This window comes from Nyctereutes procyonoides, unplaced genomic scaffold (assembly GCF_905146905.1).
Source record: "Nyctereutes procyonoides isolate TBG_1078 unplaced genomic scaffold, NYPRO_anot_genome, whole genome shotgun sequence".
Lineage (NCBI taxonomy): Eukaryota > Metazoa > Chordata > Mammalia > Carnivora > Canidae > Nyctereutes > Nyctereutes procyonoides.
This window is the reverse complement of record NW_026575042.1, coordinates 45,116,903-45,137,017: the sequence shown is the minus strand read 5'-3', so window position 1 is coordinate 45,137,017 and position 20,115 is coordinate 45,116,903. Positions and strand designations below refer to the sequence as shown.

The 20,115-nt window shown below is 37.7% G+C and overlaps 1 protein-coding gene across 4 annotated transcripts in view; it reads right to left on the bottom strand.

Annotated features, from left to right (window-relative positions):
- Positions 1-1,844: 1,844 nt before the first annotated feature.
- Positions 1,845-20,115, bottom strand: part of RNF13 (ring finger protein 13) — a 194,069-nt gene continuing 175,798 nt past the window's right edge. For all 4 annotated transcript variants that reach the window (XM_055321216.1, XM_055321215.1, XM_055321214.1 and 1 more), the window contains 2 exons: positions 3,539-3,619; positions 1,845-3,253 (listed from right to left, as the gene is read on the bottom strand). In XM_055321216.1, the coding sequence (XP_055177191.1) occupies positions 2,889-3,253; positions 3,539-3,619 (446 nt within the window). In that variant the 3' untranslated portion in view covers positions 1,845-2,888. The remainder of the gene's footprint in view (positions 3,254-3,538; positions 3,620-20,115) is intronic.

Genomic DNA, 20,115 nt, shown 5'->3' with positions numbered 1-20,115 from the left:
TGAAGCTTTTGAGGAACCTTTAAGGTGAAGAGGTGTGTGTTTGGGGGTAGGGGTGGGGGAGTAGAAAGAAGGTGGTAGAGGGCAACTATTACTAGAGTTTAATGAAATAATGAAACTAGCCGTTGGTCCCCTACTCACAAAAACACTTAGGAAAATATATGCAGGTATCTGTTTTATATACTTAATTCTGGGAATTGAACATAAGGAAATGGGGCTGTACACATTTGTATACCAGGATGTCCTCACACTACATAAACTTGGAAAGCTACAAGATTTGACTTTCAGGGTTATGGGTGAAATGGATTATTTTATGTCCAGAGAATAAAATAGTCAATTGAATAATATGAGGAAATGCTCACCAATAAATATGAAATGAGGTAATGAACAGATGTTGCATACAGTGTAAATACAGTGTATAATATATACATGTATTTTACACATAGGTATTTCTGAAGGCAAAATATCCAGATAAATTCATCTCGGGGTAAGTTTCCATGTGACTATACTTTCATATAATCAGAAAAGTTTTAAATTAGGAAAATACCTTTTAATAGAAATTAGATTTTAATTTTATTTAATGTCCTATTTAAAAAGCTGTATAGTTTCACCATGAAGAAAATTTTAAGATTTCAACTAGTTAGAAAAGTAGTAACAATCCTAGACAGAATCCTTACTTGACACTTTTTTTTTTTTTTTTAACAACTAAAAGTAACAGTTTGGGCCTTAAAAATGGTTGGAGGGGGCAGTTTTGCCTCAGGAAAACTAAGTTTAAAAGAGCCCAAGTGGCTCAGCAGTTTGGCACCTGCCTTTGGCCCAGGGTGCGATCCTGGAGTCCTGGGATTGAGTTCTGTGTTGGGCTCCCGGCATGGGGCCTGCTCCTCCCTCTCTGCCTATGTGTCTGCCCCTCTCTATCATGAATAAATAAATAAAATCTTTTTTTAAAAAAAAAAAAAGAACCCAAGTCCTTGATCTGATTTATAGATTGAGGATTGAGGGGCTACAACATTTGGTATGTTATAGTGACCTTCAACTTGGCCCTTTTAAAAAATAAAAATGGTTTTAGATATGTGTTTATTTACCTTCACAATTATAAAAGCTATTACTGTATATTCATGTGGCAGGTACCGAGTGTTTGGTCTTGATGCTGTACCTTGGGTTAAATGAAACTGTACAAATGACCACCCAGGTTCGGAAAGGTTAGAGTTGGCGAGTCCATCCAATCCCAGGGCCGGTTTCCCTACCATAGTAAACTGCTGACCTGTTTCTCACGCCTGTGTGTGATTTTTAAGAGGTGGTTGGGGGAGAGGACAACTTGGTATCTGACAGGGAAATAAAAGGTTGAATTCAGTATCTACTAAGTGGAAATACCTATTTTTTTTTTTTTTGGACTGTAAGTTTTTTTTCAGGAAACAAAATTTCTCCAATAGTTACATTTCTTTTAAAAATAATTTTTTTCTTTTTACAACATGAGACTCCTATATATCCTATACTTAACTATTCTCTAATATGCTTTTGTTGACTACAAATTCCCATGCCAATATAGCTTTATCTAGATACTGACTTTATTCTTTCAAGGCTGTGTAGAGGTCTGCTGTAAGGATGTACCATAATTACAGCGGAGTACCACAGTGTACACTATTGTTGGAATGATTTTGGCTGCAGTTTTAACTTTTAGGGGATTAGCTAATCGGTTGTGAGCAGTCAGTTACCTTGTATAAAATTCTAAGGTGGTTTTATCTGATCTACGTTACCATAATAATTGTACCTTTATATATAGCACTGTCCATATAAATCAGGCTACTCTGGGTAATAGTACAGTAGAACAAATACTTTGCCAGTTCTTAAAGTGGAAAACATGTGTTTATTAACATTCAAACTCCCTTCATACAAGGCCATATAAAAATTCTTAGCATTTTGATTATACATAAGTCTATATTTTCTACATAGTTACAATGATGTATGATATAATTTAGTTTTTCATAATACATCGTTTAAGTACATCATTAGTTCTGTTAAACATAAGCAATTATTTTCAAATCCAATACTTGAACATTTTCCTCTGTACATAGTTTAGCAGGGCTAACTAGCATAAGATACTCTTTGTTAAGAGGTATATGATCTGAATATTAACAGTTGCTGAAGTTTGGTATTTTTATACAGCATTTTCTTTTTGCTTTGATCATAACACAAAACCCTTAAGGATACTGAAATTCAGTAAGTCCAGAGACATGTTACTTTAGCTGATGAATCAATTCATACATAACACTATAATAGTATTAAAACCTTGAGGGGAAAAAAAAAAACTATGAAAATCTGCACTCGTACAGACTATTCCTATCAGGATAAGACTAGTTGGGAATAGAAAGGAAAAAGACAGCTTGAGTTTCTTTGAGGTGCTGAGAGAAGAAAAATGCTAAATTGTCACTTCTCAGGAGTGATGGCAATTTAGGGAAATACCAGAACAAACATATTCCAACTCAACAACTCTAGGTAAACTTTATGCAAATGGAGTTGGCTTAGCTCATGCTAGGTGGCCACAGCACTGACCTTGTGTGTAAAACACGAAACACTTGCATACTGTGATCTAGGTCTTAACTGCAAGCTATACTGAGGAATTTTAAAAAATGTTTTGGCTATATTTCATTCCAAAAGAAGAGCTGATTTGATGCTGGAGTTACAGCACCAGCCTATTACTAGTTTATCAGTGAAAATGAAGTACACTCCTGCAGATGAATACCAGATCAGAAAAACCTGTTTCAGTATCTGATTAAACTGTAGAACACTAAAAAATAAGTTATTTCTACAGGAATCTCTGAAGGGAGCAAAAAAATCAAATTATATACCTAAATAAACATTTATTAGGAAATAACCCGATCACCCTCTGGAGGTCAGACCGTGTTTGCTACGTTGTAATCCCGTTCACCATTAGGCTGCAGCTGGACTACAACACTGTGCGCATTGATCTCGTTTTCTGCGTCACTGCTGTCGGTGTCTTCGTTGTCCTCCTCTTCATAGTCTGAAGACTCGGTCATGTTCTGATGTGAGCGAGATTCCGACAAAGCCCCAAATGACTGGGTGCTGACAGAAGCCAACGGTCTAAGAAGAGGGGTGTGTTCGGACACCTCATTTTCTTCTTGACTGCTGTCTGTGTCGGAGTCTGAGTCGCCTTGGGAAGGAACCACTTTTTGCTTGCAGACCGGACAGGTTTTTTTGGTTTTAGTTAGCCAGGGGTCCACACACTTGCAGTGGTAAGCTGTTGAGGCAAAATATACATCCTTTAGGGAGTGCACTCTGGTTGAGAACATCACGTTTTTAATTTCTTGCCATGTTTATTCATGTTCTTCTAATCTGCATGTATCATGTAGGGACAAGAAAAGTTGGTACATTTTTATAAATCTACCTCCATCCTTTAATGGCACCGCTAACTGCTGTAAGACCTGGCTCACAGTGTGCTAATAACTATTTTGTCTCCTTCTCCAAAATTGAGCCTGCATATAAATTCTACATAAATTCAAAGCAGTATGTAAATTATTCATACCATGGGAACAAGGGAGGATTCTGAGCTTGTCTCCATCTTCATATTCATCCAAACAAATGGCACATACATCATACTCATCTCCTATGACAGAGAGTAGTAAATAAAATTAATTAAAAGATGTAGAGAAGTATTCTTAACCACCAACTCTTGAAGTTAGGTCAATCAAAAGACATTTAAAATAATTGACTGAGGAAGACCTGTCTGTAAATGATACCTTTTTCTTGCTTTCGGTCAGATCAGGGAGCTGCTCTAAGTTCAGGAACCTGAAGTTTTAATTTAAACAATTAACCTTTTACCTAAAATAAATTAAAAATCGATGTCAGATATGTTTACTTTAACTTTGCAAAAGATTTTTTATTAGAGTCATAACTGCAGTAGTGTTTTATAGAACTACTCTCATGCTAATTTCAAAATATTTTATAACAAAGACAAAATTTCACAGATTTCTTTAAAGTGTCGGTAATTCTTAAAGTAAGAATGGAAACATTAGAACGTCCTCAAGTTTTTTTTTTTTTTTTAATATGTTAGTTGGAGAAACATTTGGAATGAGACACACTAGACTTCAAGTCTCTGTTCCAACATTTACTAGCCCTGTGGTACTCGATGCCTCTGACATCCAGTTCTCGTATCTGTAGAGAGAGTCCACCTACCACACAGGTTGGTGAGTGAGCAAAGGGTCAGGCACACAGATAGTCACTAAATGGTGTTTGTTAATCTGCCCTTTTCATTTATTTTTGAATTTACCACTTTTATAAATCATGAGGGTTTATTAATCCAGAGCTCTTTGGAATTCAACTGTAGTTAATTTTAAAGGAATTGGCAGTTTTACAGCAGATTTTTAAGTTGAGGCAATAGTGGCAGTGACCACTGTGACTGCTTTCTCATTGTTTTTTAAGTTTTTACCTAATACATACATTTAATGGAAATCTCAGGGAACAAAGGACAATTCATTGCCTGTCCCACACAGGGTAACAACCTTGGAAGGCAGGTCAGGAATAAAGCCGTTGTCTGGATAGTCCAGATGAACATGGCCCATAAAGAAGCGAATGGTAGTTCTAGCCAAACAATCCCTTTAACATCCTTTAGTCATTTAAAATAGCACATTCAGGAGGAGTCCTAAAAAACCTTGATGAAAATGACTATTTTTTGTTCAGTATTTTGAATTTGGTTATTACAGTACTGAGTATCAAATACTTTCAATAACAAATACAAGCTTCTGTGTTAGAACCCTGTGTGTGGAATTGGGTGAGACAGAGCCTATGCACCTAAAACTATTAAAGACTAAAGGACTCTAACATCTAATACATCTATAATTATACAATTGATCCATTTACATGAACTCTGAGGACAGTTTTAATAAGCAAGTCAGTCATCACTGATTTCTCAAATCAGACTTTAAATTTTAGTACTTTGTGAAAATGCCCATTAAACACGGATATAGTCACCAATGGAGGAGGTAGTCTGGTGGCTAAAGGTCCCAGTCTTCAGAGGGACAGTTCTGAGGCACGTGGTTCCTCCGAGGGGCTCTGAGAGACAGAGAGCAGCTGTCCACAGAGGAACCAGCTCAGTAAGATACACTTCATTTTCATTCCCTGTCTCAGTCTCCCCACTCCCTCCCTCTTGCTTCCTGGGATTATTTCCCAAAGAAATTACCTGTAACTGTCCTTTTCTCAGGTTTTATTCTCAGAAATTCAAATTAAGACAACAGTTTTACGCATTGGCTTTTTAGTAATAATTTTATACTGCTTTCCTGTTGGAATTCGTTAGATCTTTGGCAAACAGTAATAGGTTATGATATTCTACTTGTATTTTGCTAGATATGTGAGTCCTCAGATCTTTTTAACTTTTTTTTTTTTTTTTAAATTTATGATAGTCACAGAGAGAGAGAGAGAGGCAGAGACATAGGCAGAGGGAGAAGCAGGCTCCATGCACCGGGAGCCCGACGTGGGATTCGATCCCGGGTCTCCAAGATCACGCCCTGGGCCAAAGGCAGGCGCTAAACCGCTGCGCCACCCAGGGATCCCGAGTCCTCAGATCTTCATTTAAAAAAGGAAAAAGATGGGCAGCCCCTGTGGCGCAGTGGTTTAGCGCCACCTGCAGCCTGGGGTGTGATCCTGGAGGCCCGGAATCGAGTCCCAAGTCAGGCTCCCTGCATGGAACCTGCTTGTGTCTCTGCCTGTGTCTCTGCCTCTCTCTCTCTCTGTCTCTATGAATAAGTAAATAAAATATTTTAAAAATGGAAAAAGACAACAAGGGCAAAAGATGCATAACACATGGCAGAAAATCTAAAGGAAATTCAGCTACCAAGAAATTATCATTGGAAACCTCCATTACAGAAGCTAAACTGCAGAGTTAAAAATATCAGAGGTTAAATTCTAACAGTATTAAGCTTACTTGTAAGGCCATCATTGTATCTGGAAAAATTACTGCGGCAAATAAATTGATTTTGTAAAATTACATTAACATTTATTTGACCATTTCACTGGCATTATAAAATAAGGAGTAACTAACTTTAGCCATTTTTAGCTAATGACTTTTAAAATGTAATTTGTGGGCAGCCCGGGTGGCTCAGCGGTTTAGCGCCTGCCTTCAGCCCAGGGCCTGATCCTGGAGTTCTGGGATAGAGTCCCACGTCGGGCTCCCGGCATGGAGCCTGCTTCCCCCTCTGCCTGTGTCTCTACCTCTCTCATGAATAAATAAAATCTTTAAAAAAATAAAATGTAATTTGTGTTAATTCAGTGTTACACAGATGGCACCACTGATTTAGAATTTAAAGTGAAATACCTCATGATTTATTTCCTTATAAAATGCTACACATTTTTCAGAAAAAAAAAATACAGTTAATATGACTCCGTAGGAACAGACTGGTCCAGAGCTGAGCCCCAAGGCTCTAAGCATCATCTTATTAAGGTTATCCTGCATTATCCAAGTGGGCCCAGTGTAATCACAAGGGGCCTTAAATGTGTAAGAGGGAGGCAGAAAGGTTCAGAGTCCGAGGGACATATGGCTATGGATGACTGGTCAGGGAGATGGAAGAGGATGCCGGTCACAAGCCAAAGACCATGGTGGCCTCTGGAAGCTGGAAAAGGTAAGGAATGGATTCTCCCCAAGAGCCTCCAGAAAAGAACACAGCCCTGCTTTTACATCTTGATTGTAGCCCTGTGAGACCTGTGTCAGACTTCTAACCTACAGACCTGTTAAGATAATTATGTAGTTTTAAGACCCTAAATTTGTAGTAATCTGTTACCACAACAATAGGAAATTAATACAGGTAGTTATCTGAGTTAGCTCTAAATGTATGGGTTTGATGCTTTAAAGTCCCGTACATTTAGTCCCTAAATGTATGGGTTTTGATGCTTTCCGCTTTCCTGTCAATCCTTTCAATTGTTCCAGGCGATGGATTTATAAGAAAATGATGGGTCAAGATTCAAAGGTACAGTTTGATCATGGACCAGATTAGAGCCTAGTGTACCGTAGAGAATTAACGCCCCTGGCCTTGGGCTTGTGATGACCTGGTAAAGCACAGGTTAGGATGCTGGGGGTTTTCATCCTGTTCATCTTCTTTATTAGCCATGAAACCTAGTGCAAAACAGCTCAATGTTTCAATATTCTCAAAGGGAAAACAAAGATATTAACATCTGTATCTTAAGATTATGAATTAAGAGAAATGATGCAAGTAGAATATTTTACATAGTGTTTGGTGCAAATTGCCACCTGATAAAACCAGCTGGAGCGGAAGACCGACTTATGCCGCGGTGCACCAAAGGCTGTGGGAGAGGCTGCTCTCTAATCTCTCCATGTGCTTCGGGTAACTGCATGCTTAGAGAGTCAGCCGCAGTGGTCACTGAACCTGTTTGTATTACATAGGGTAATTATGTAATTTAATTAAATATTCAGCAGTCCTTGAACTGTGAGTGTAAAAGGCTGGTTTTATTTAACAACTAGATTGACTGTATTAAGAACACTTAATAAAAGCTAGTTGCTCCCCAAACCCCTCTCCAGCCAAAATGATACTAAGTATGGGTGAGAAATCTAAGAGATTGGAAAATTTATGAGTCAATAAAAAGCAAGAATGAAAGCAGAATCCAATTTTTGTCCTGTTTTAAAATGCCTGAAACTAAAAATGGTAGGAAATGCCTCATGTACCCTGACAACTTGGAAATCCAGTCAGTGGCTTTATACTCAAAACCGTGGCCCAACATCAAATAACTATTGAGTAGCTTTACGTTTAACTTAAAGATAAATTTAAGGCATTTATTTTTATGATTTACAACTTGGGTTATTTTTAAAAAATCTGTTCAACTGTGCATTGGTTCTCGCAGCGGAAGGTGAAAGGGTTTGTAAGTGGTAATGAATATTTGTTTTGTTACCGTCGGCATCGTGCTACAAAGTTTTGATTAGTATAAACGCGGTTCTTAACTGGGGAAGATTTTGCCCCCCACTGACATTTGGTGACACTTGGAGACATTTTCTGTTTTCACAACTGGGAGTCGGTGCTGTAGGAGGCTAGGGATCTGCTAAACACCCCACGGGGCTCTGGACAGCCCCTCAAAATGACTCCATCTAAAACGCCAACGGTGCAGAAGTTGAGAAACCCTGATGTAAAACCTCTCTGCAGGCTTTGTCAAGCGATGACTTTGGACAGAGGTGAGGTGACGGGAGGGCTGAGATTCCCGTCTGTGACTTCAGACGGCATGGAGACCCTTCTGTCCAGGATGCGTCTGGCATGGTCATTCCCCTGTGTTAGAATACTTTCATGAATGCATTTTCAAGTCCCATCAGTCTGGGAATATTATAGGAGTGGACAGAACTTTGATTTTTTCCCCGTAACCCTTTTCTTCCTGAGTTTCTCTCCTAAACCCTGGGTACAACAACGGCCCAGCAAAGGGATACCAGTGGCATGAATGGCTGGTCAGGCTGGGCGGTGCCCTGAACGCGGCTTTCCCCGTGGGCCCACATCAGTCTGTCACCGCGTCCTGTAAACTTTCCTCAACTACTCTGGTCTATAGCCTGGATTACTGTGAGAGCCCCTCGCCTACCTTCTGTTCTGGCCTCATGTAGTTTCTGGGGGGGGGGGGGGGGCGGGCGGATTTTTTTTTCCCCTTTTTTGAACACATCAGATCACTCTCCTAGATGGCTCCCTATCTCACTTAGAATAATCTGAGCTCCAGGGTGCCTGGGTGGCTCAGATGGTTACACATCTGCCTTTGGCTCCAGTCATAATCTTCAGGTCCTGGGATCCAGGACAGCTTCAGGCTCCCTGCTTAGCAGGGAGTCTGCTTCTCTCTCTGCCTCTTCCTCTGCTTGTGCTGTTTCCCCCTCTCTCTCTCAATTGAATAAATATCTTTTAAAAAAATCTGAGCTCCTTATGACCTTCATAAAACTATATATGTGACCCCATCTCCCTCTCCCATCTCCTCTCACACCAGTCTCAACCCCCCTTCACGCATACTTCAACCACAATGGCCTTTCAGTCCTGAATAAACTAATGCAAGAGTTAAGTGGGGACCTGCATTTAGCCACATTATAACAAAAACTTTTGGACATTAGATACAGAAAGAGGAATCATCATTTCTAGGATGACTAAAAAAATGAACTAATTTGAGATAATCTAGCCATAGCGCATAAATATTTACGCAGAACTGAATTGTTCTATTTAATAACAAGATTGTCTAAAGCTTAAAATCAACTAGAATAGATTTCCTCAAAGTAAAAGACTGAACATTCAGGGCTAACTAAACACAGGTTTCATGAGACATAATAACAAAAACATTTTAAACAATTTGCCCAGGGGAGATGCAGCACTGGATTCATGAACTTCAAAAATTACTGTTGTTGTAGAGAAAATACCTTGCCACTTATTCCCTACTTTACAAGGAAAACGACAGCTCTTTCTAGCAAATAAATTAATTTTATCTTCTGTTCTCCTCTCCTTCATACCAGTTCCCAAAAATTCTGAACAAAAGACAACAGGGCAGAATATTTCTAAAGCCAGATTTGCTTGGGAATTGATTATTTTTAACCCCTGAGCAAAGGAACTAATATTTACTTTTAAGGTTGCATTAAAGGTAGCTAAATGTAGTCATAAAAATTAAGCATGTCTCAGTTGATAGATTAAGGAAATCAACTATAAAAAATAAGTAGGGCTGCACTTCTACTCCTGTACAATGTGATGTTGCTTTTTTCCAATCTTGGAAATAATATCTTTTGCTTTTTAGACCTATCTTTGAAAATCTCAATGATGAAGCTATAAAATAAAAGTGCCTGGTAACTTAAAGTTTCAAATATGAAACCCATTTTTTTCTTAGATCATAACTCTGGGATCTGGCTGCTTTACATACAGCTCCCACGGAGACAGCCTTAATGCTTAGTAGAGGGAATGTTCAGTGAAAACATAAGGATTTCATCTGCTGTGAAACATGGTGTATAGTAACCAGTCTTTATAATTACAGACTTGGAGAAATATATTAACGGAATGACTCAGGAAACCACAATTTCAATTGAAGATTATTTTTGAGGACAATAACGAGTAATGACAAGATTTATAAAGAAGTTGGCTGCTTCAGAAGAAAACTAAAAACGCTATTTTATCTGTGCTAGAAATCGCTAAGTCAGTATTTAAATCACTTAAATATTATCAGCACAAACACTTCTGAAAGGGCTGCCAAGTGAAGATCAATAGATAGGAAGACTTAAGGTGATCATGTCCCCAGAGCACCACCCACTGGGAGTGTGGACGCACCTGTACTCTGCTTGTGCCGGGGCCTCAGGCTGCTGGTTTCTGTGGGCTTGATTACAGACTCTGCCTATGGAAAACTTCAAAATGCCAAATCCTTTTTGTTTGTTGGCAAATATTCCCAAAATACTATAACTTCATAATAATATATAATATTCCTACTACATTCAAAAACCTCCGAAAGTTCTCTAAGACTTTCATGGTCTGGTGCTGCGACTCACTGGAGTGGCAGGTACCCACAGAAGTAAGTGCTCTACATGCTTTCAATCATCCGATAGGGTGTAGAACCCTGAGGAAATTGCAACAATTGGGATTCTTTTCCCCTTTCTAACACATATGCATACTTTGCCAAAAGCATTAGCATACACTAGAATATGCATAACAAATAGGCCTCTCTTTTTTTTCTTTAGGTGTCAAATCTCATGATAACCAAAACATTTTAAAACAAAAATACAACCACCCCAAACTTAGGGCTACTGGAAAGAAACTTCAAGTGTAATACTTTCAAAGTTACAGATTTTTAAGCTGCTTCATGATTTGGCAATCTTACCTTTTTTTCATCATAAAAGAAATGTTAATGACTGAATTTTAATGACACTAATATTTATGATTTTTACGTAAGGGTTGTTTTTGTAATAATAATTGCTACCTTTTGTTGAGGTGTTACTATATACTGGGGACTGTGTTACAAGCACTTTTCATACTGATTCTCATATTGACTTAAGTCCTCCCACCCACCTTATGAAGTGTAGGTTCCGCCAGCCACATTTACACATGAAGGAATGTGTAGAGACGTTAAGAAACTAGCGCACGGCCAATAAATGGGGTGATCCAGAATCCCAGCCCAGGTCTGTCCATCCATGGTCTTAACCCTTCTGCCTGTATTGTCTTGTAGCACATATACTTAGAATTTCACATTTCAATAATCCCCTTTGATTTACAAAGTATAAAGGGTAAGAGGTTAAGAAATACTCTTAAGCTGCCACTTATTACAAATTAAAATGTTTCCAGTTCATAAACCAGAGCACTTTTTTCCTTCAGATTGCCACATGCAGAGAGAAGGAACAAAGATGGTTTCTCTCTCTCATCATTGCATATTTTTACAACAAACCTTTCTAGGATGATACAAAATAGTAGCTACAGTCTCGAAGTTTATATAATGGTCAGATATTTCTGATGTATTCTGATAATGAAATATATTGTGCACTGCACAGTAAGGAAACAAATGACTCCAATGAAGGAAAGAGCAGTATGTTGGCAACTCTGGAAATGTGTTCGTGAATTATTTCACTAATTGAGAATTAGTTGAGATTGCCTTAGAGGCCATGGTTCCATTTTGAGTGATTTTCTTTTTAGGGTTCCCTGTATTAGTCTTCATTGGTTCTACCCTGATTGCATTATGCAGGTAAACTACAGATACATCCAAGATCTTTCTGGACAGAGGAGCAAGAGGATTAAAAGATGTCATTATCCTGAAGTTAACAAAGTTAAAGGGATTCTATAATTATAAATATTATGCTGGACCTCAGGTACTTAAAAGTACTTTGGTACATTAACTACTAAAGGTTTTGTTACTCTTTTTTCATTATTCCTTCTCAGGCGTAGGAAATCAGGATGTACAACACCCTTGGCAAAGCCAACTTCAACAAACTCCAATTTATCTATGTCCTTCGATACTTAACTTGTGTGTTCTAACCAAGTAATTATTTTTCTTTTCCCTCATATAAAAGAAATTAAACAAAAAACTTGAGCAGCCTCAGGTACCCTTGGAGTTTAAGGCAGAAGAGGCACTGGGCCCACATTATTTTTGCATACAGCAGAATTCTAGATATTTCTGCCTACTGACTAGATTGGGATAGTATTTAATTACAACTCTCAATGCAGCAAAAGTGACTATTAAAAAATCATACCTAAAATTTCCTTCTAAAAGTGCATACAATTGATAAGAAAACACTAAGATCCCAATAGAAATGTCAAAGGACAAGACAGGTTACAAGAACAGAAATATAAATAGGTAATTTACCTGATTAAGGTAGAATATGATACAAGGAGTATTCTCATATACTGCTGGTAGACCTGAGACCTCAGGAAATTAGTTTTATCTCAAAAATATTCTTTCTTTTTGACATTGTGAATTGAGGAGAAGGGTAAGTGCAGGTGGGGGTGGGAGAGGATGAGAAAAGAGGCGTGGGAAGGAGTAAAGCCCGGAGGCAATTTATTTTGAAATAGTAGTGACTGAAGAAAGGGTAGGTAGTATTTGCTAGTATTGGAAGTCAAGAATTTGCATTACAGCACTGACAGTTAGGTTTTCCCAGCTATGCACCCTCCTGTATCTACTTAGTCTTTCTGAGTCTCATTTTCTTTATCTATGAATGGTCGTGGTAGTACTTTTCTTTTTCTTTTTCTTTTTTTTTTTTTGGTAGTACCTTTCTTAATAGTGCTGCTCTGAGAACTAAAGGAGATCATGTATGCAAAGTATGTGGCTTTTATATTACATAACAGGCGTGATACATGCTCCCAAGATTTAAGATAGAAAATAATCAAAATTTTATTGGGTGCAGTGCCCGTCCCAATCCAGTTTAATCCCAGTTAACTGATTTGGAATCAATTACACCGACTTGTTCAGTTAGAAGTTAGTGGACTGAAGGCAAGGCTCTCTGCAGTAATCACAGCTACAGGCAAGTGATAAAGGTCAAGAACACTAGGACACAAACCAACCTATAGGACCAAACTCTTCAATCCCCTTCAGTTTACCTCAGAGCTTCAATGCAGAACTTAGGATCTCTATTTCTGGACATGAAGTAAGACAGATCACCTTTAAGTAATTCAAGAATACACTGATTTCTCAGAACCATAATCATGACAGTAATTCCTACCCAACTCAGAACCTCATTATTTTACTGCTTTGTGGCCATATGAAAAATATGTCTTTAGAGGAACTGAGAAATACTCCCTTCTGTGATTTTCCTTTTAAGAGTAAAATCAGACCAGTTTTCCCTTGAAATAATTCAGCACAGAACAAGTATCAACTAGCACTGGTTACAGATTCTTAGCCTTATGAAGAGATGGACTATATGTTTTACTTAACCATTACATCCCTAGTATTTGGTACGGTGCTTGGTAGAGAGGGCTCCCAGTAATACATGCTGAATAACAGATCTCACAAAGCCACTGTTCACGTCATGATGGATGGCTGACAAGGAAACATTTACGTCTCACCTGGAACGTACCACGTGGACTCTCTCCCTGCTTTACTGTCAACCTCTAGTCTGTTCTCCATTTGCCAGCATGAAGGATCCTTTTCCATAATTTGAGCATGTCATCCTTATGCTCAAAAGCCACCCAAGTTACACCATCATACAGCTGTTCCTCTGCCTGCAAATTTCTCTCATTCCTTTACCCCTCCCCGCAGTTTAGTCTCTGTTCAAAGTGTCCTTCTCAGAGAAATCTTTCCTGTCTTTTCTAAAATAGTATCCCATTCCCTCTCCCATCACTCATCTCTTTTTCTTTATTGCACTTAACTGCTATGAGACTTTGTTTCTTAATTGTCCATTTGCTCCCACTAAGCTCCACAAAGGTAGGAATTTTTTTTTATTTATTTATTGGAGTTTCCCTAGTACCTAGAACAGTGCCTGGCACATGGTAAAAGTACTCAGTAAATATTTATTGAAGGAATGTATGAATAACTACACCCCAGTTATTCCCAGGAAATCTTGATCTCTACCTCCAACTGCTCATTGGAAGACTTAATCACATAACTCTAAGTACAAAAAGCTAGGTATTTTTATATAATGTAGATAAATTCTGTATATCCTGATTGATGGAGTAAAGCTGGCTCCAGATTTTGCCATCCAAATCCAATGCTGAATATGCCAGCCAACTCTCAAGACAACAGAAGTATTACACGGATTATGATATTTGCACAGTGGCAATATTAGATCCTGTGTCTACTGACAATCAGAAGATCTACAGGAAGGAAGCAGTCACTGTACTAGGAGATAATGGAGAAAGTTTCTTAGAGAGGCACCAGGGTCAGGCCTTGAAGATAATCTGAATATAGAAAAACTAAGAAGGAAAAGATACTACAAGGAAAGTAACAGTTTAAAAGTGTTTGCAAAGAAGAAACAAACATGGCAAAATCAAAGTTATGCAAGGTTAGAGATAAAGAGCAATGGAAAGTAATGTTGGATGAGGATGGTGGAGCCGTATCATGAAAAGCTGTGAATACTAAGATGAGGACTCTGATTGACTTCCTAGGCAGTAGAGATCAATTGAAAGCTTTCAAGCAGAGGAATGATAATGTGTGAAAACAGCATCTTAACAATTCTTCACCAGCGTGCTGAAGGAACTCAGGCCTGGGATGTAGAGGTGAGCCTAGAGACAGTAAGAGTGACCTGTGGGCACTCTCAAGATTCAAGTAATAAGCTGAGGACGGGTTTACATGACACAGTAGTAAGAATGGACAGAAATGACCAGATCCAATAATCATTTTGGAAAGAACAACTCAGTAGATTTGGGGGTTAGGCATAGGTAATAAGGAGGGGGTAAATGCAAAGATTATGTAATTTTAAGTAATGGCTGTTTGCTTAACTTGTGTTTTACTTGGCATTAATTAGGATACAACTTGTAAAAAAGAGCAGGAGAGGGACTGGAAGCAGATTAACTGGTAATTTCTTTTTTAAACTAAGAATGGGTAAGTTAATTCTAAATACTGAAGAGATGTTTAGTGTTTGGTATATTTTATCCTAGAATAATGTGTAACTACTGCCACAGACTAATTATAGCCTGAACAACATGTGCAGCTTATTTAGACTACAGTGTGTCAGAATGTACTATCTCTGCAAAGATAGAGTATCTATTCTTCCTCACTGGACCACACATTTTATTGTAATACAAGAAATGCTGTATTGTGATGGAAAGTCCTACTTTCCATGGAAGTACATATTTATAAATATGCAGAGGTAAATAATATAGATTATATGTGTATATATATATAATACATATACATAAAAATAAATTACATTTGGCCTGTTTCCACTGCATTAGAAATTCTTTGAGAATGGGTGTCGCATTTCTGATCTGTTAAGTTTTCTAAAATGTCCATTATAATAAACAGACATATACTGACATTTATTTGGCAAATATAGAATAAGTGCCTGCCCTACGCTATGAACTGTACTAAAGCAGAGCCTAAAGGAAGACTAGGGACTCAGAGGTAAACAAAACAGGGAAATGAATCAAAAGCCAAAAACTATACACAGAGGTATGTGGGTGGCATAGGAAGTATCTCATCCAGCTAGAATTTAAGATGCAAGGAAGAGAACAGGATTGAGGCTAGTGGTATAAGCCAGGGTCAGACCATAAGGTTCTTATTCTAAAGTATGACTTTTTTTTTTTTTTTTTAGCAGGGGGGAGGGCAGGGGTGTGCAGAGCGAGAGAGAGTGCGGAGCCCGACACGGGGCTTGATCTCACAACCCTGAGATCATGACCTAAGCAGAAATCAAGAATCCGACGCTTCACTGACTGAGCCACCCAGATGCCCCTGTTTCGTTTTATTCTTACATATAAATGATTCTCAGAATAAACCATAGATATTTTCTTGCTGGATATAATTATGGACAGGGAGCTCCTACTGCCAACACCAAACACTGGTCAAACACATGCTGACAAATGCAGAAGGAAAAACAGCTTGGGACATATTAAATTTGAAGACTGTATAGGATATTCAGGCAGAGAAGTCTGTTAGTTAACTGGAGATAATGGGACTGCACTGGAGCTTAGGAGAAAGGTCTGGATACAGGTCATCAGGAAAACAGCTCACTAGGAAGAGGCAAGAACTAAGGAGAAAATAACCTGATAGGAAATCCACAGATCTGTGCCTAGCACACGGAAAGCTCTCAAATGTCTTTATACATTTTATACATTAGAAAATATAATCACAATGCTATTATATCTAACAAAATGAAGGGCATTTTCTTAACATCATCCAATACCCACGGCATTTTCAATTTCCTCAAACAACCCTACAGATAATTTATTCACACTAGGATCCAACCAAGGTCCAAACACTGCATTTGGCTGGTAACTTATCTCTTAATCTAAGAATACTCTGCTCCCTTTATGTATCTTACTTGTTAAATAAACTGGATCATTTGTCCTGTAAATTTGTTTGCATTCTGAATTTGGGTGACTGAATAGATAACTGTTTCTTAAGATGGTTATATTGCTACATCAATAATTCTTTGTTCAGACCAGAAATTCCACTCAATCAGTGGAATCTTTCTGTAAATCAGGAAAACAGTACTATCTTAAAGTTTTTTATCTGCCAAAAAATAATTAACACAAATAATAAAAATCTGATGACAAAGAATGAACAATAACCTCCCAAAGCTGTGTAGTGTACAATCTGTGTAATTGTATATTGCAGCCTGGATTCAAAATTTTGGGTAAGATAATTTTCCACAAGTAAGAAAAAGTGGGTGGGATTTCTTTTTAATAAACTGGCTTATTACTTCACTCTATAACTTGAAAGACATAAAAAAAAATCAGTTTCCAACATTGTCATTATCCTTTGATAATGGAGAACCTGACAGCCTTTTCATACACTCAGCCTGTGTAGCCCCAAGCATCCAGACTGGAGAAAAAAAAAAAAAAGTTTAAGGTTTTGGGCAAAAGAATAACTTTCTTACTTTTTTAAGAATAACTTTTTTCTGTATGTTGGCAAATTGAACACCAATAAAAAATAAATTTATTATTAAAAAAAATAAATAACTTAAAAAAAAATAAAGTGATATCCAATTCTGTGTTCATATGGAAACCATTCTGATTTTATCCCTTTTATAATTACAGCAAAAAAAATAAGACTTTTTCACAGACAATAACAACTATCAAAATGTGTTTAGTCTGCCATTTCTAAGGGGAAAATAATCCATTTACTCATTGGTTCTAAATTTCTCTTGTTTTAGTTTACAACAAAATAATCACAGGTATGCTAAGAACAAAGTTTTACAGTGTCCAGTCATTTGTGCAAACTAAAAACTAGTGTCAATGGATACAATAGAGTGTACATCTGCAAAGGCTGGCACTCTGCAGCTATTGCTAAGTTTAACATTTTTAGGGTTAGTGCAACCGAATTTAAATGGTTTGTGATTTAATGATAGTTTGGGGCAAATATTTGGGTTCTACTAAGTAAATGCCTTGCTAGGTATGAATGTTTTGTAGAAACTGAAAATATTACAGCCTATGCAAAGAAAGTATCTTCAAGATATAGGTTAATAAATCATTTTACAATGAGAGACTTATCTAATTTTATGGATTAAGTCACAAAAAAGATGGATTTGGTCAACATGTTTTCTAAACTATCTATCTCTAGGGATGCCTGGGTGGCTTAGTGGTTGAGCATCTGCCTTTGGCTCAAGGTATGATCTTGGGGTTCTGGGATCGCGTTCTGAATCAGGCTCCCCGCCGAGAGCCTGATTCTCCCTCTGCCTCTGTGTCTCTCATGAATAAATAAATAAAATCTTAAAAAAATAAAAAATAAACTATCTCTAGTCAGTATTTAAAAAAACCTGTGTGAGATCTAAATTTTTTAAGAAACCTGAAATATGACTATTCTATGCAATTCACTATTGCATCCCTAGTGTTTAGGTAGAACAGTGTGCCTAGAGCACAGTTTAAGTGTCTAGTATATATTTATTGAATGTATAGAGTTAATTGCAGATTTAAATAAGGGGAGTATTTTTAAAAAGCATTTTTATACCACAATCTGTAGAAATGAGTAATACTAACAAATAATTTTCTTGGTACTCAAATACAAAATATAGACCTCATGTAAGACTGATGGATGTGATCAGACCCTAAAACTTTCTGAAGATACTGTAATGGTCTGGAAATGTGTAAAATAATAGTCATTCTCTTATAACTCATAGAATGGTCAATTGGTATAAACACCTTGGAGTTTGGCACTGTGAGTTAAATTTGATGGCATACATATTCTATGACTTAGCAGTTCACTCCTAGGTAAATTAGAGACCCAGAGAAACAGACACATACAACCAAGGTATGAAGTAGTAGTAGTAGTAGTAGTAGTAGTAGTAGTAGTAGTAGTAGAAGAAGAACTTGAAGGCGCAGGAGGAGAGACTTCCAGCATATAGGTGCTTGGAAGTTGTCACTCTGTTGTGCTCACCACAGGGAAAAAACCGAATAGACTGAAAATCAACAACTCTTCTTAGATCTACAGGATTGAGGTTACAGAGAAAACTGCCCCTAAAATTGGGCAGTCACACTGGCAGATGTAGAGAATCATAACTTATTGGAGAGGCCCAGGAGGAAAAAAACCTGCGGGAACCTGTATCAGGACAGAACATAAAATGTAATCACTAAATTGCTGGAGGCTCAGTGTGGACAAGTTTGAGAGTTTAAAAATCCAAGGGAACTTGAACATTTTGTTAATTTTACCTTGTGGAGCTCTACCAGGTTCTCAAAATGAGTATGAAGAATAATCCCCGTGGACTTCTGATGGAAAGGGGAAAGTAGCCATTCTGAAATATGCCAAGCATACTGTTCTTAACAAGCCTACCCTCAAGAAAAAAACCAATCAGACTGTAACCTATTGAGGGTTTTATCACAATCTGACATGGCAAAAGGCAAAATACCCAACCCAACGTCTGTAGCCATCAGGTCCCATCAAAGGCTGGGAAAAAACTGAAAAGCATTTGTGAAATTCACAGCTCAAAGCCAAAGGCTCATTAGAAGACAGACAAATCACATGACTACAGACTCCCCCCGCCCTACCCCCCCACACCTTATAATCACATCACCAATGACCTGTTTCACTCAGAACATCATGTTTGGCTTTCAACAAAAAATTATAAGGACACTTAAAGGCCAAAAACATAGTCTGAAGAGATAGAGCAAGCATCAGAACCAAACTTAGATATGACAGGGATGTTGGAACCATCAGGCCATAAATTTAAGACAACTATTATTAACATGCTAAAGGCTTTAAAAAAATAAAATAGACAACGTGAAAGAACAGATGGATAATGCAAGCAGAATTATGGGAATTCTAGGAAAATTAAAAAGAGATGCTAGTGATCAAAAACACTAACAATAACTTTGATGGGCTCATTAGTAGACTGGACAAAGCTGAGGACAGAATCTCTTGAGTTGATACATCCAAAAAACCCTACAAAATTGAAAAGCAAAGGAAAAAGTGAAAAAAAAAACAACAACAGAATAACAACATAACCAAGAACTGTAAGACAACTTAAAAAGGTATAACGGTGCACAATGGGAATCATCAGGAGGAGAAGTGAGAAAAGGAACAGAAGTGGTATTTGAAGCAATGACTGAGAATTCTATGTTAACTTAAGACAACAAAAGTCCAGGAATATCAGAGAACACTAAGCAGGACAAATTCTTAAAACAAACAAACAAACAAACAAACAAACAAAACCACTACAGAAAATCAAAGATTAAAAAAAAAAAAAAGATTCTGAAAGAAGCCAGAGGGGAAAAAAACACATGTATGGGAAACAAAGATAAGAATTAACATCTGATTCTCCTCAGAAACCACAAGAACAAAAAGAGAGGAAATGTTGAAAGTCTTGAAGGAAAAAAACCAAACCTAGAACTCTGTACCCTACACAACATTATCCTTCAAAAGCAAAGGAAAGTAGTGATGTCAGCAAGATGACAGAACAGGAAGCCCTAAATCTGCCTGCAGCCATGGAAACACAGACTTAAAAACAGAGCAAATGACTCTGTAAGGAATCTAAAACACAGTTCAAAGGTTTCTGCACCCCAGGCGTGGGTGAAGCCAACAGCATCAAAGCCCAGT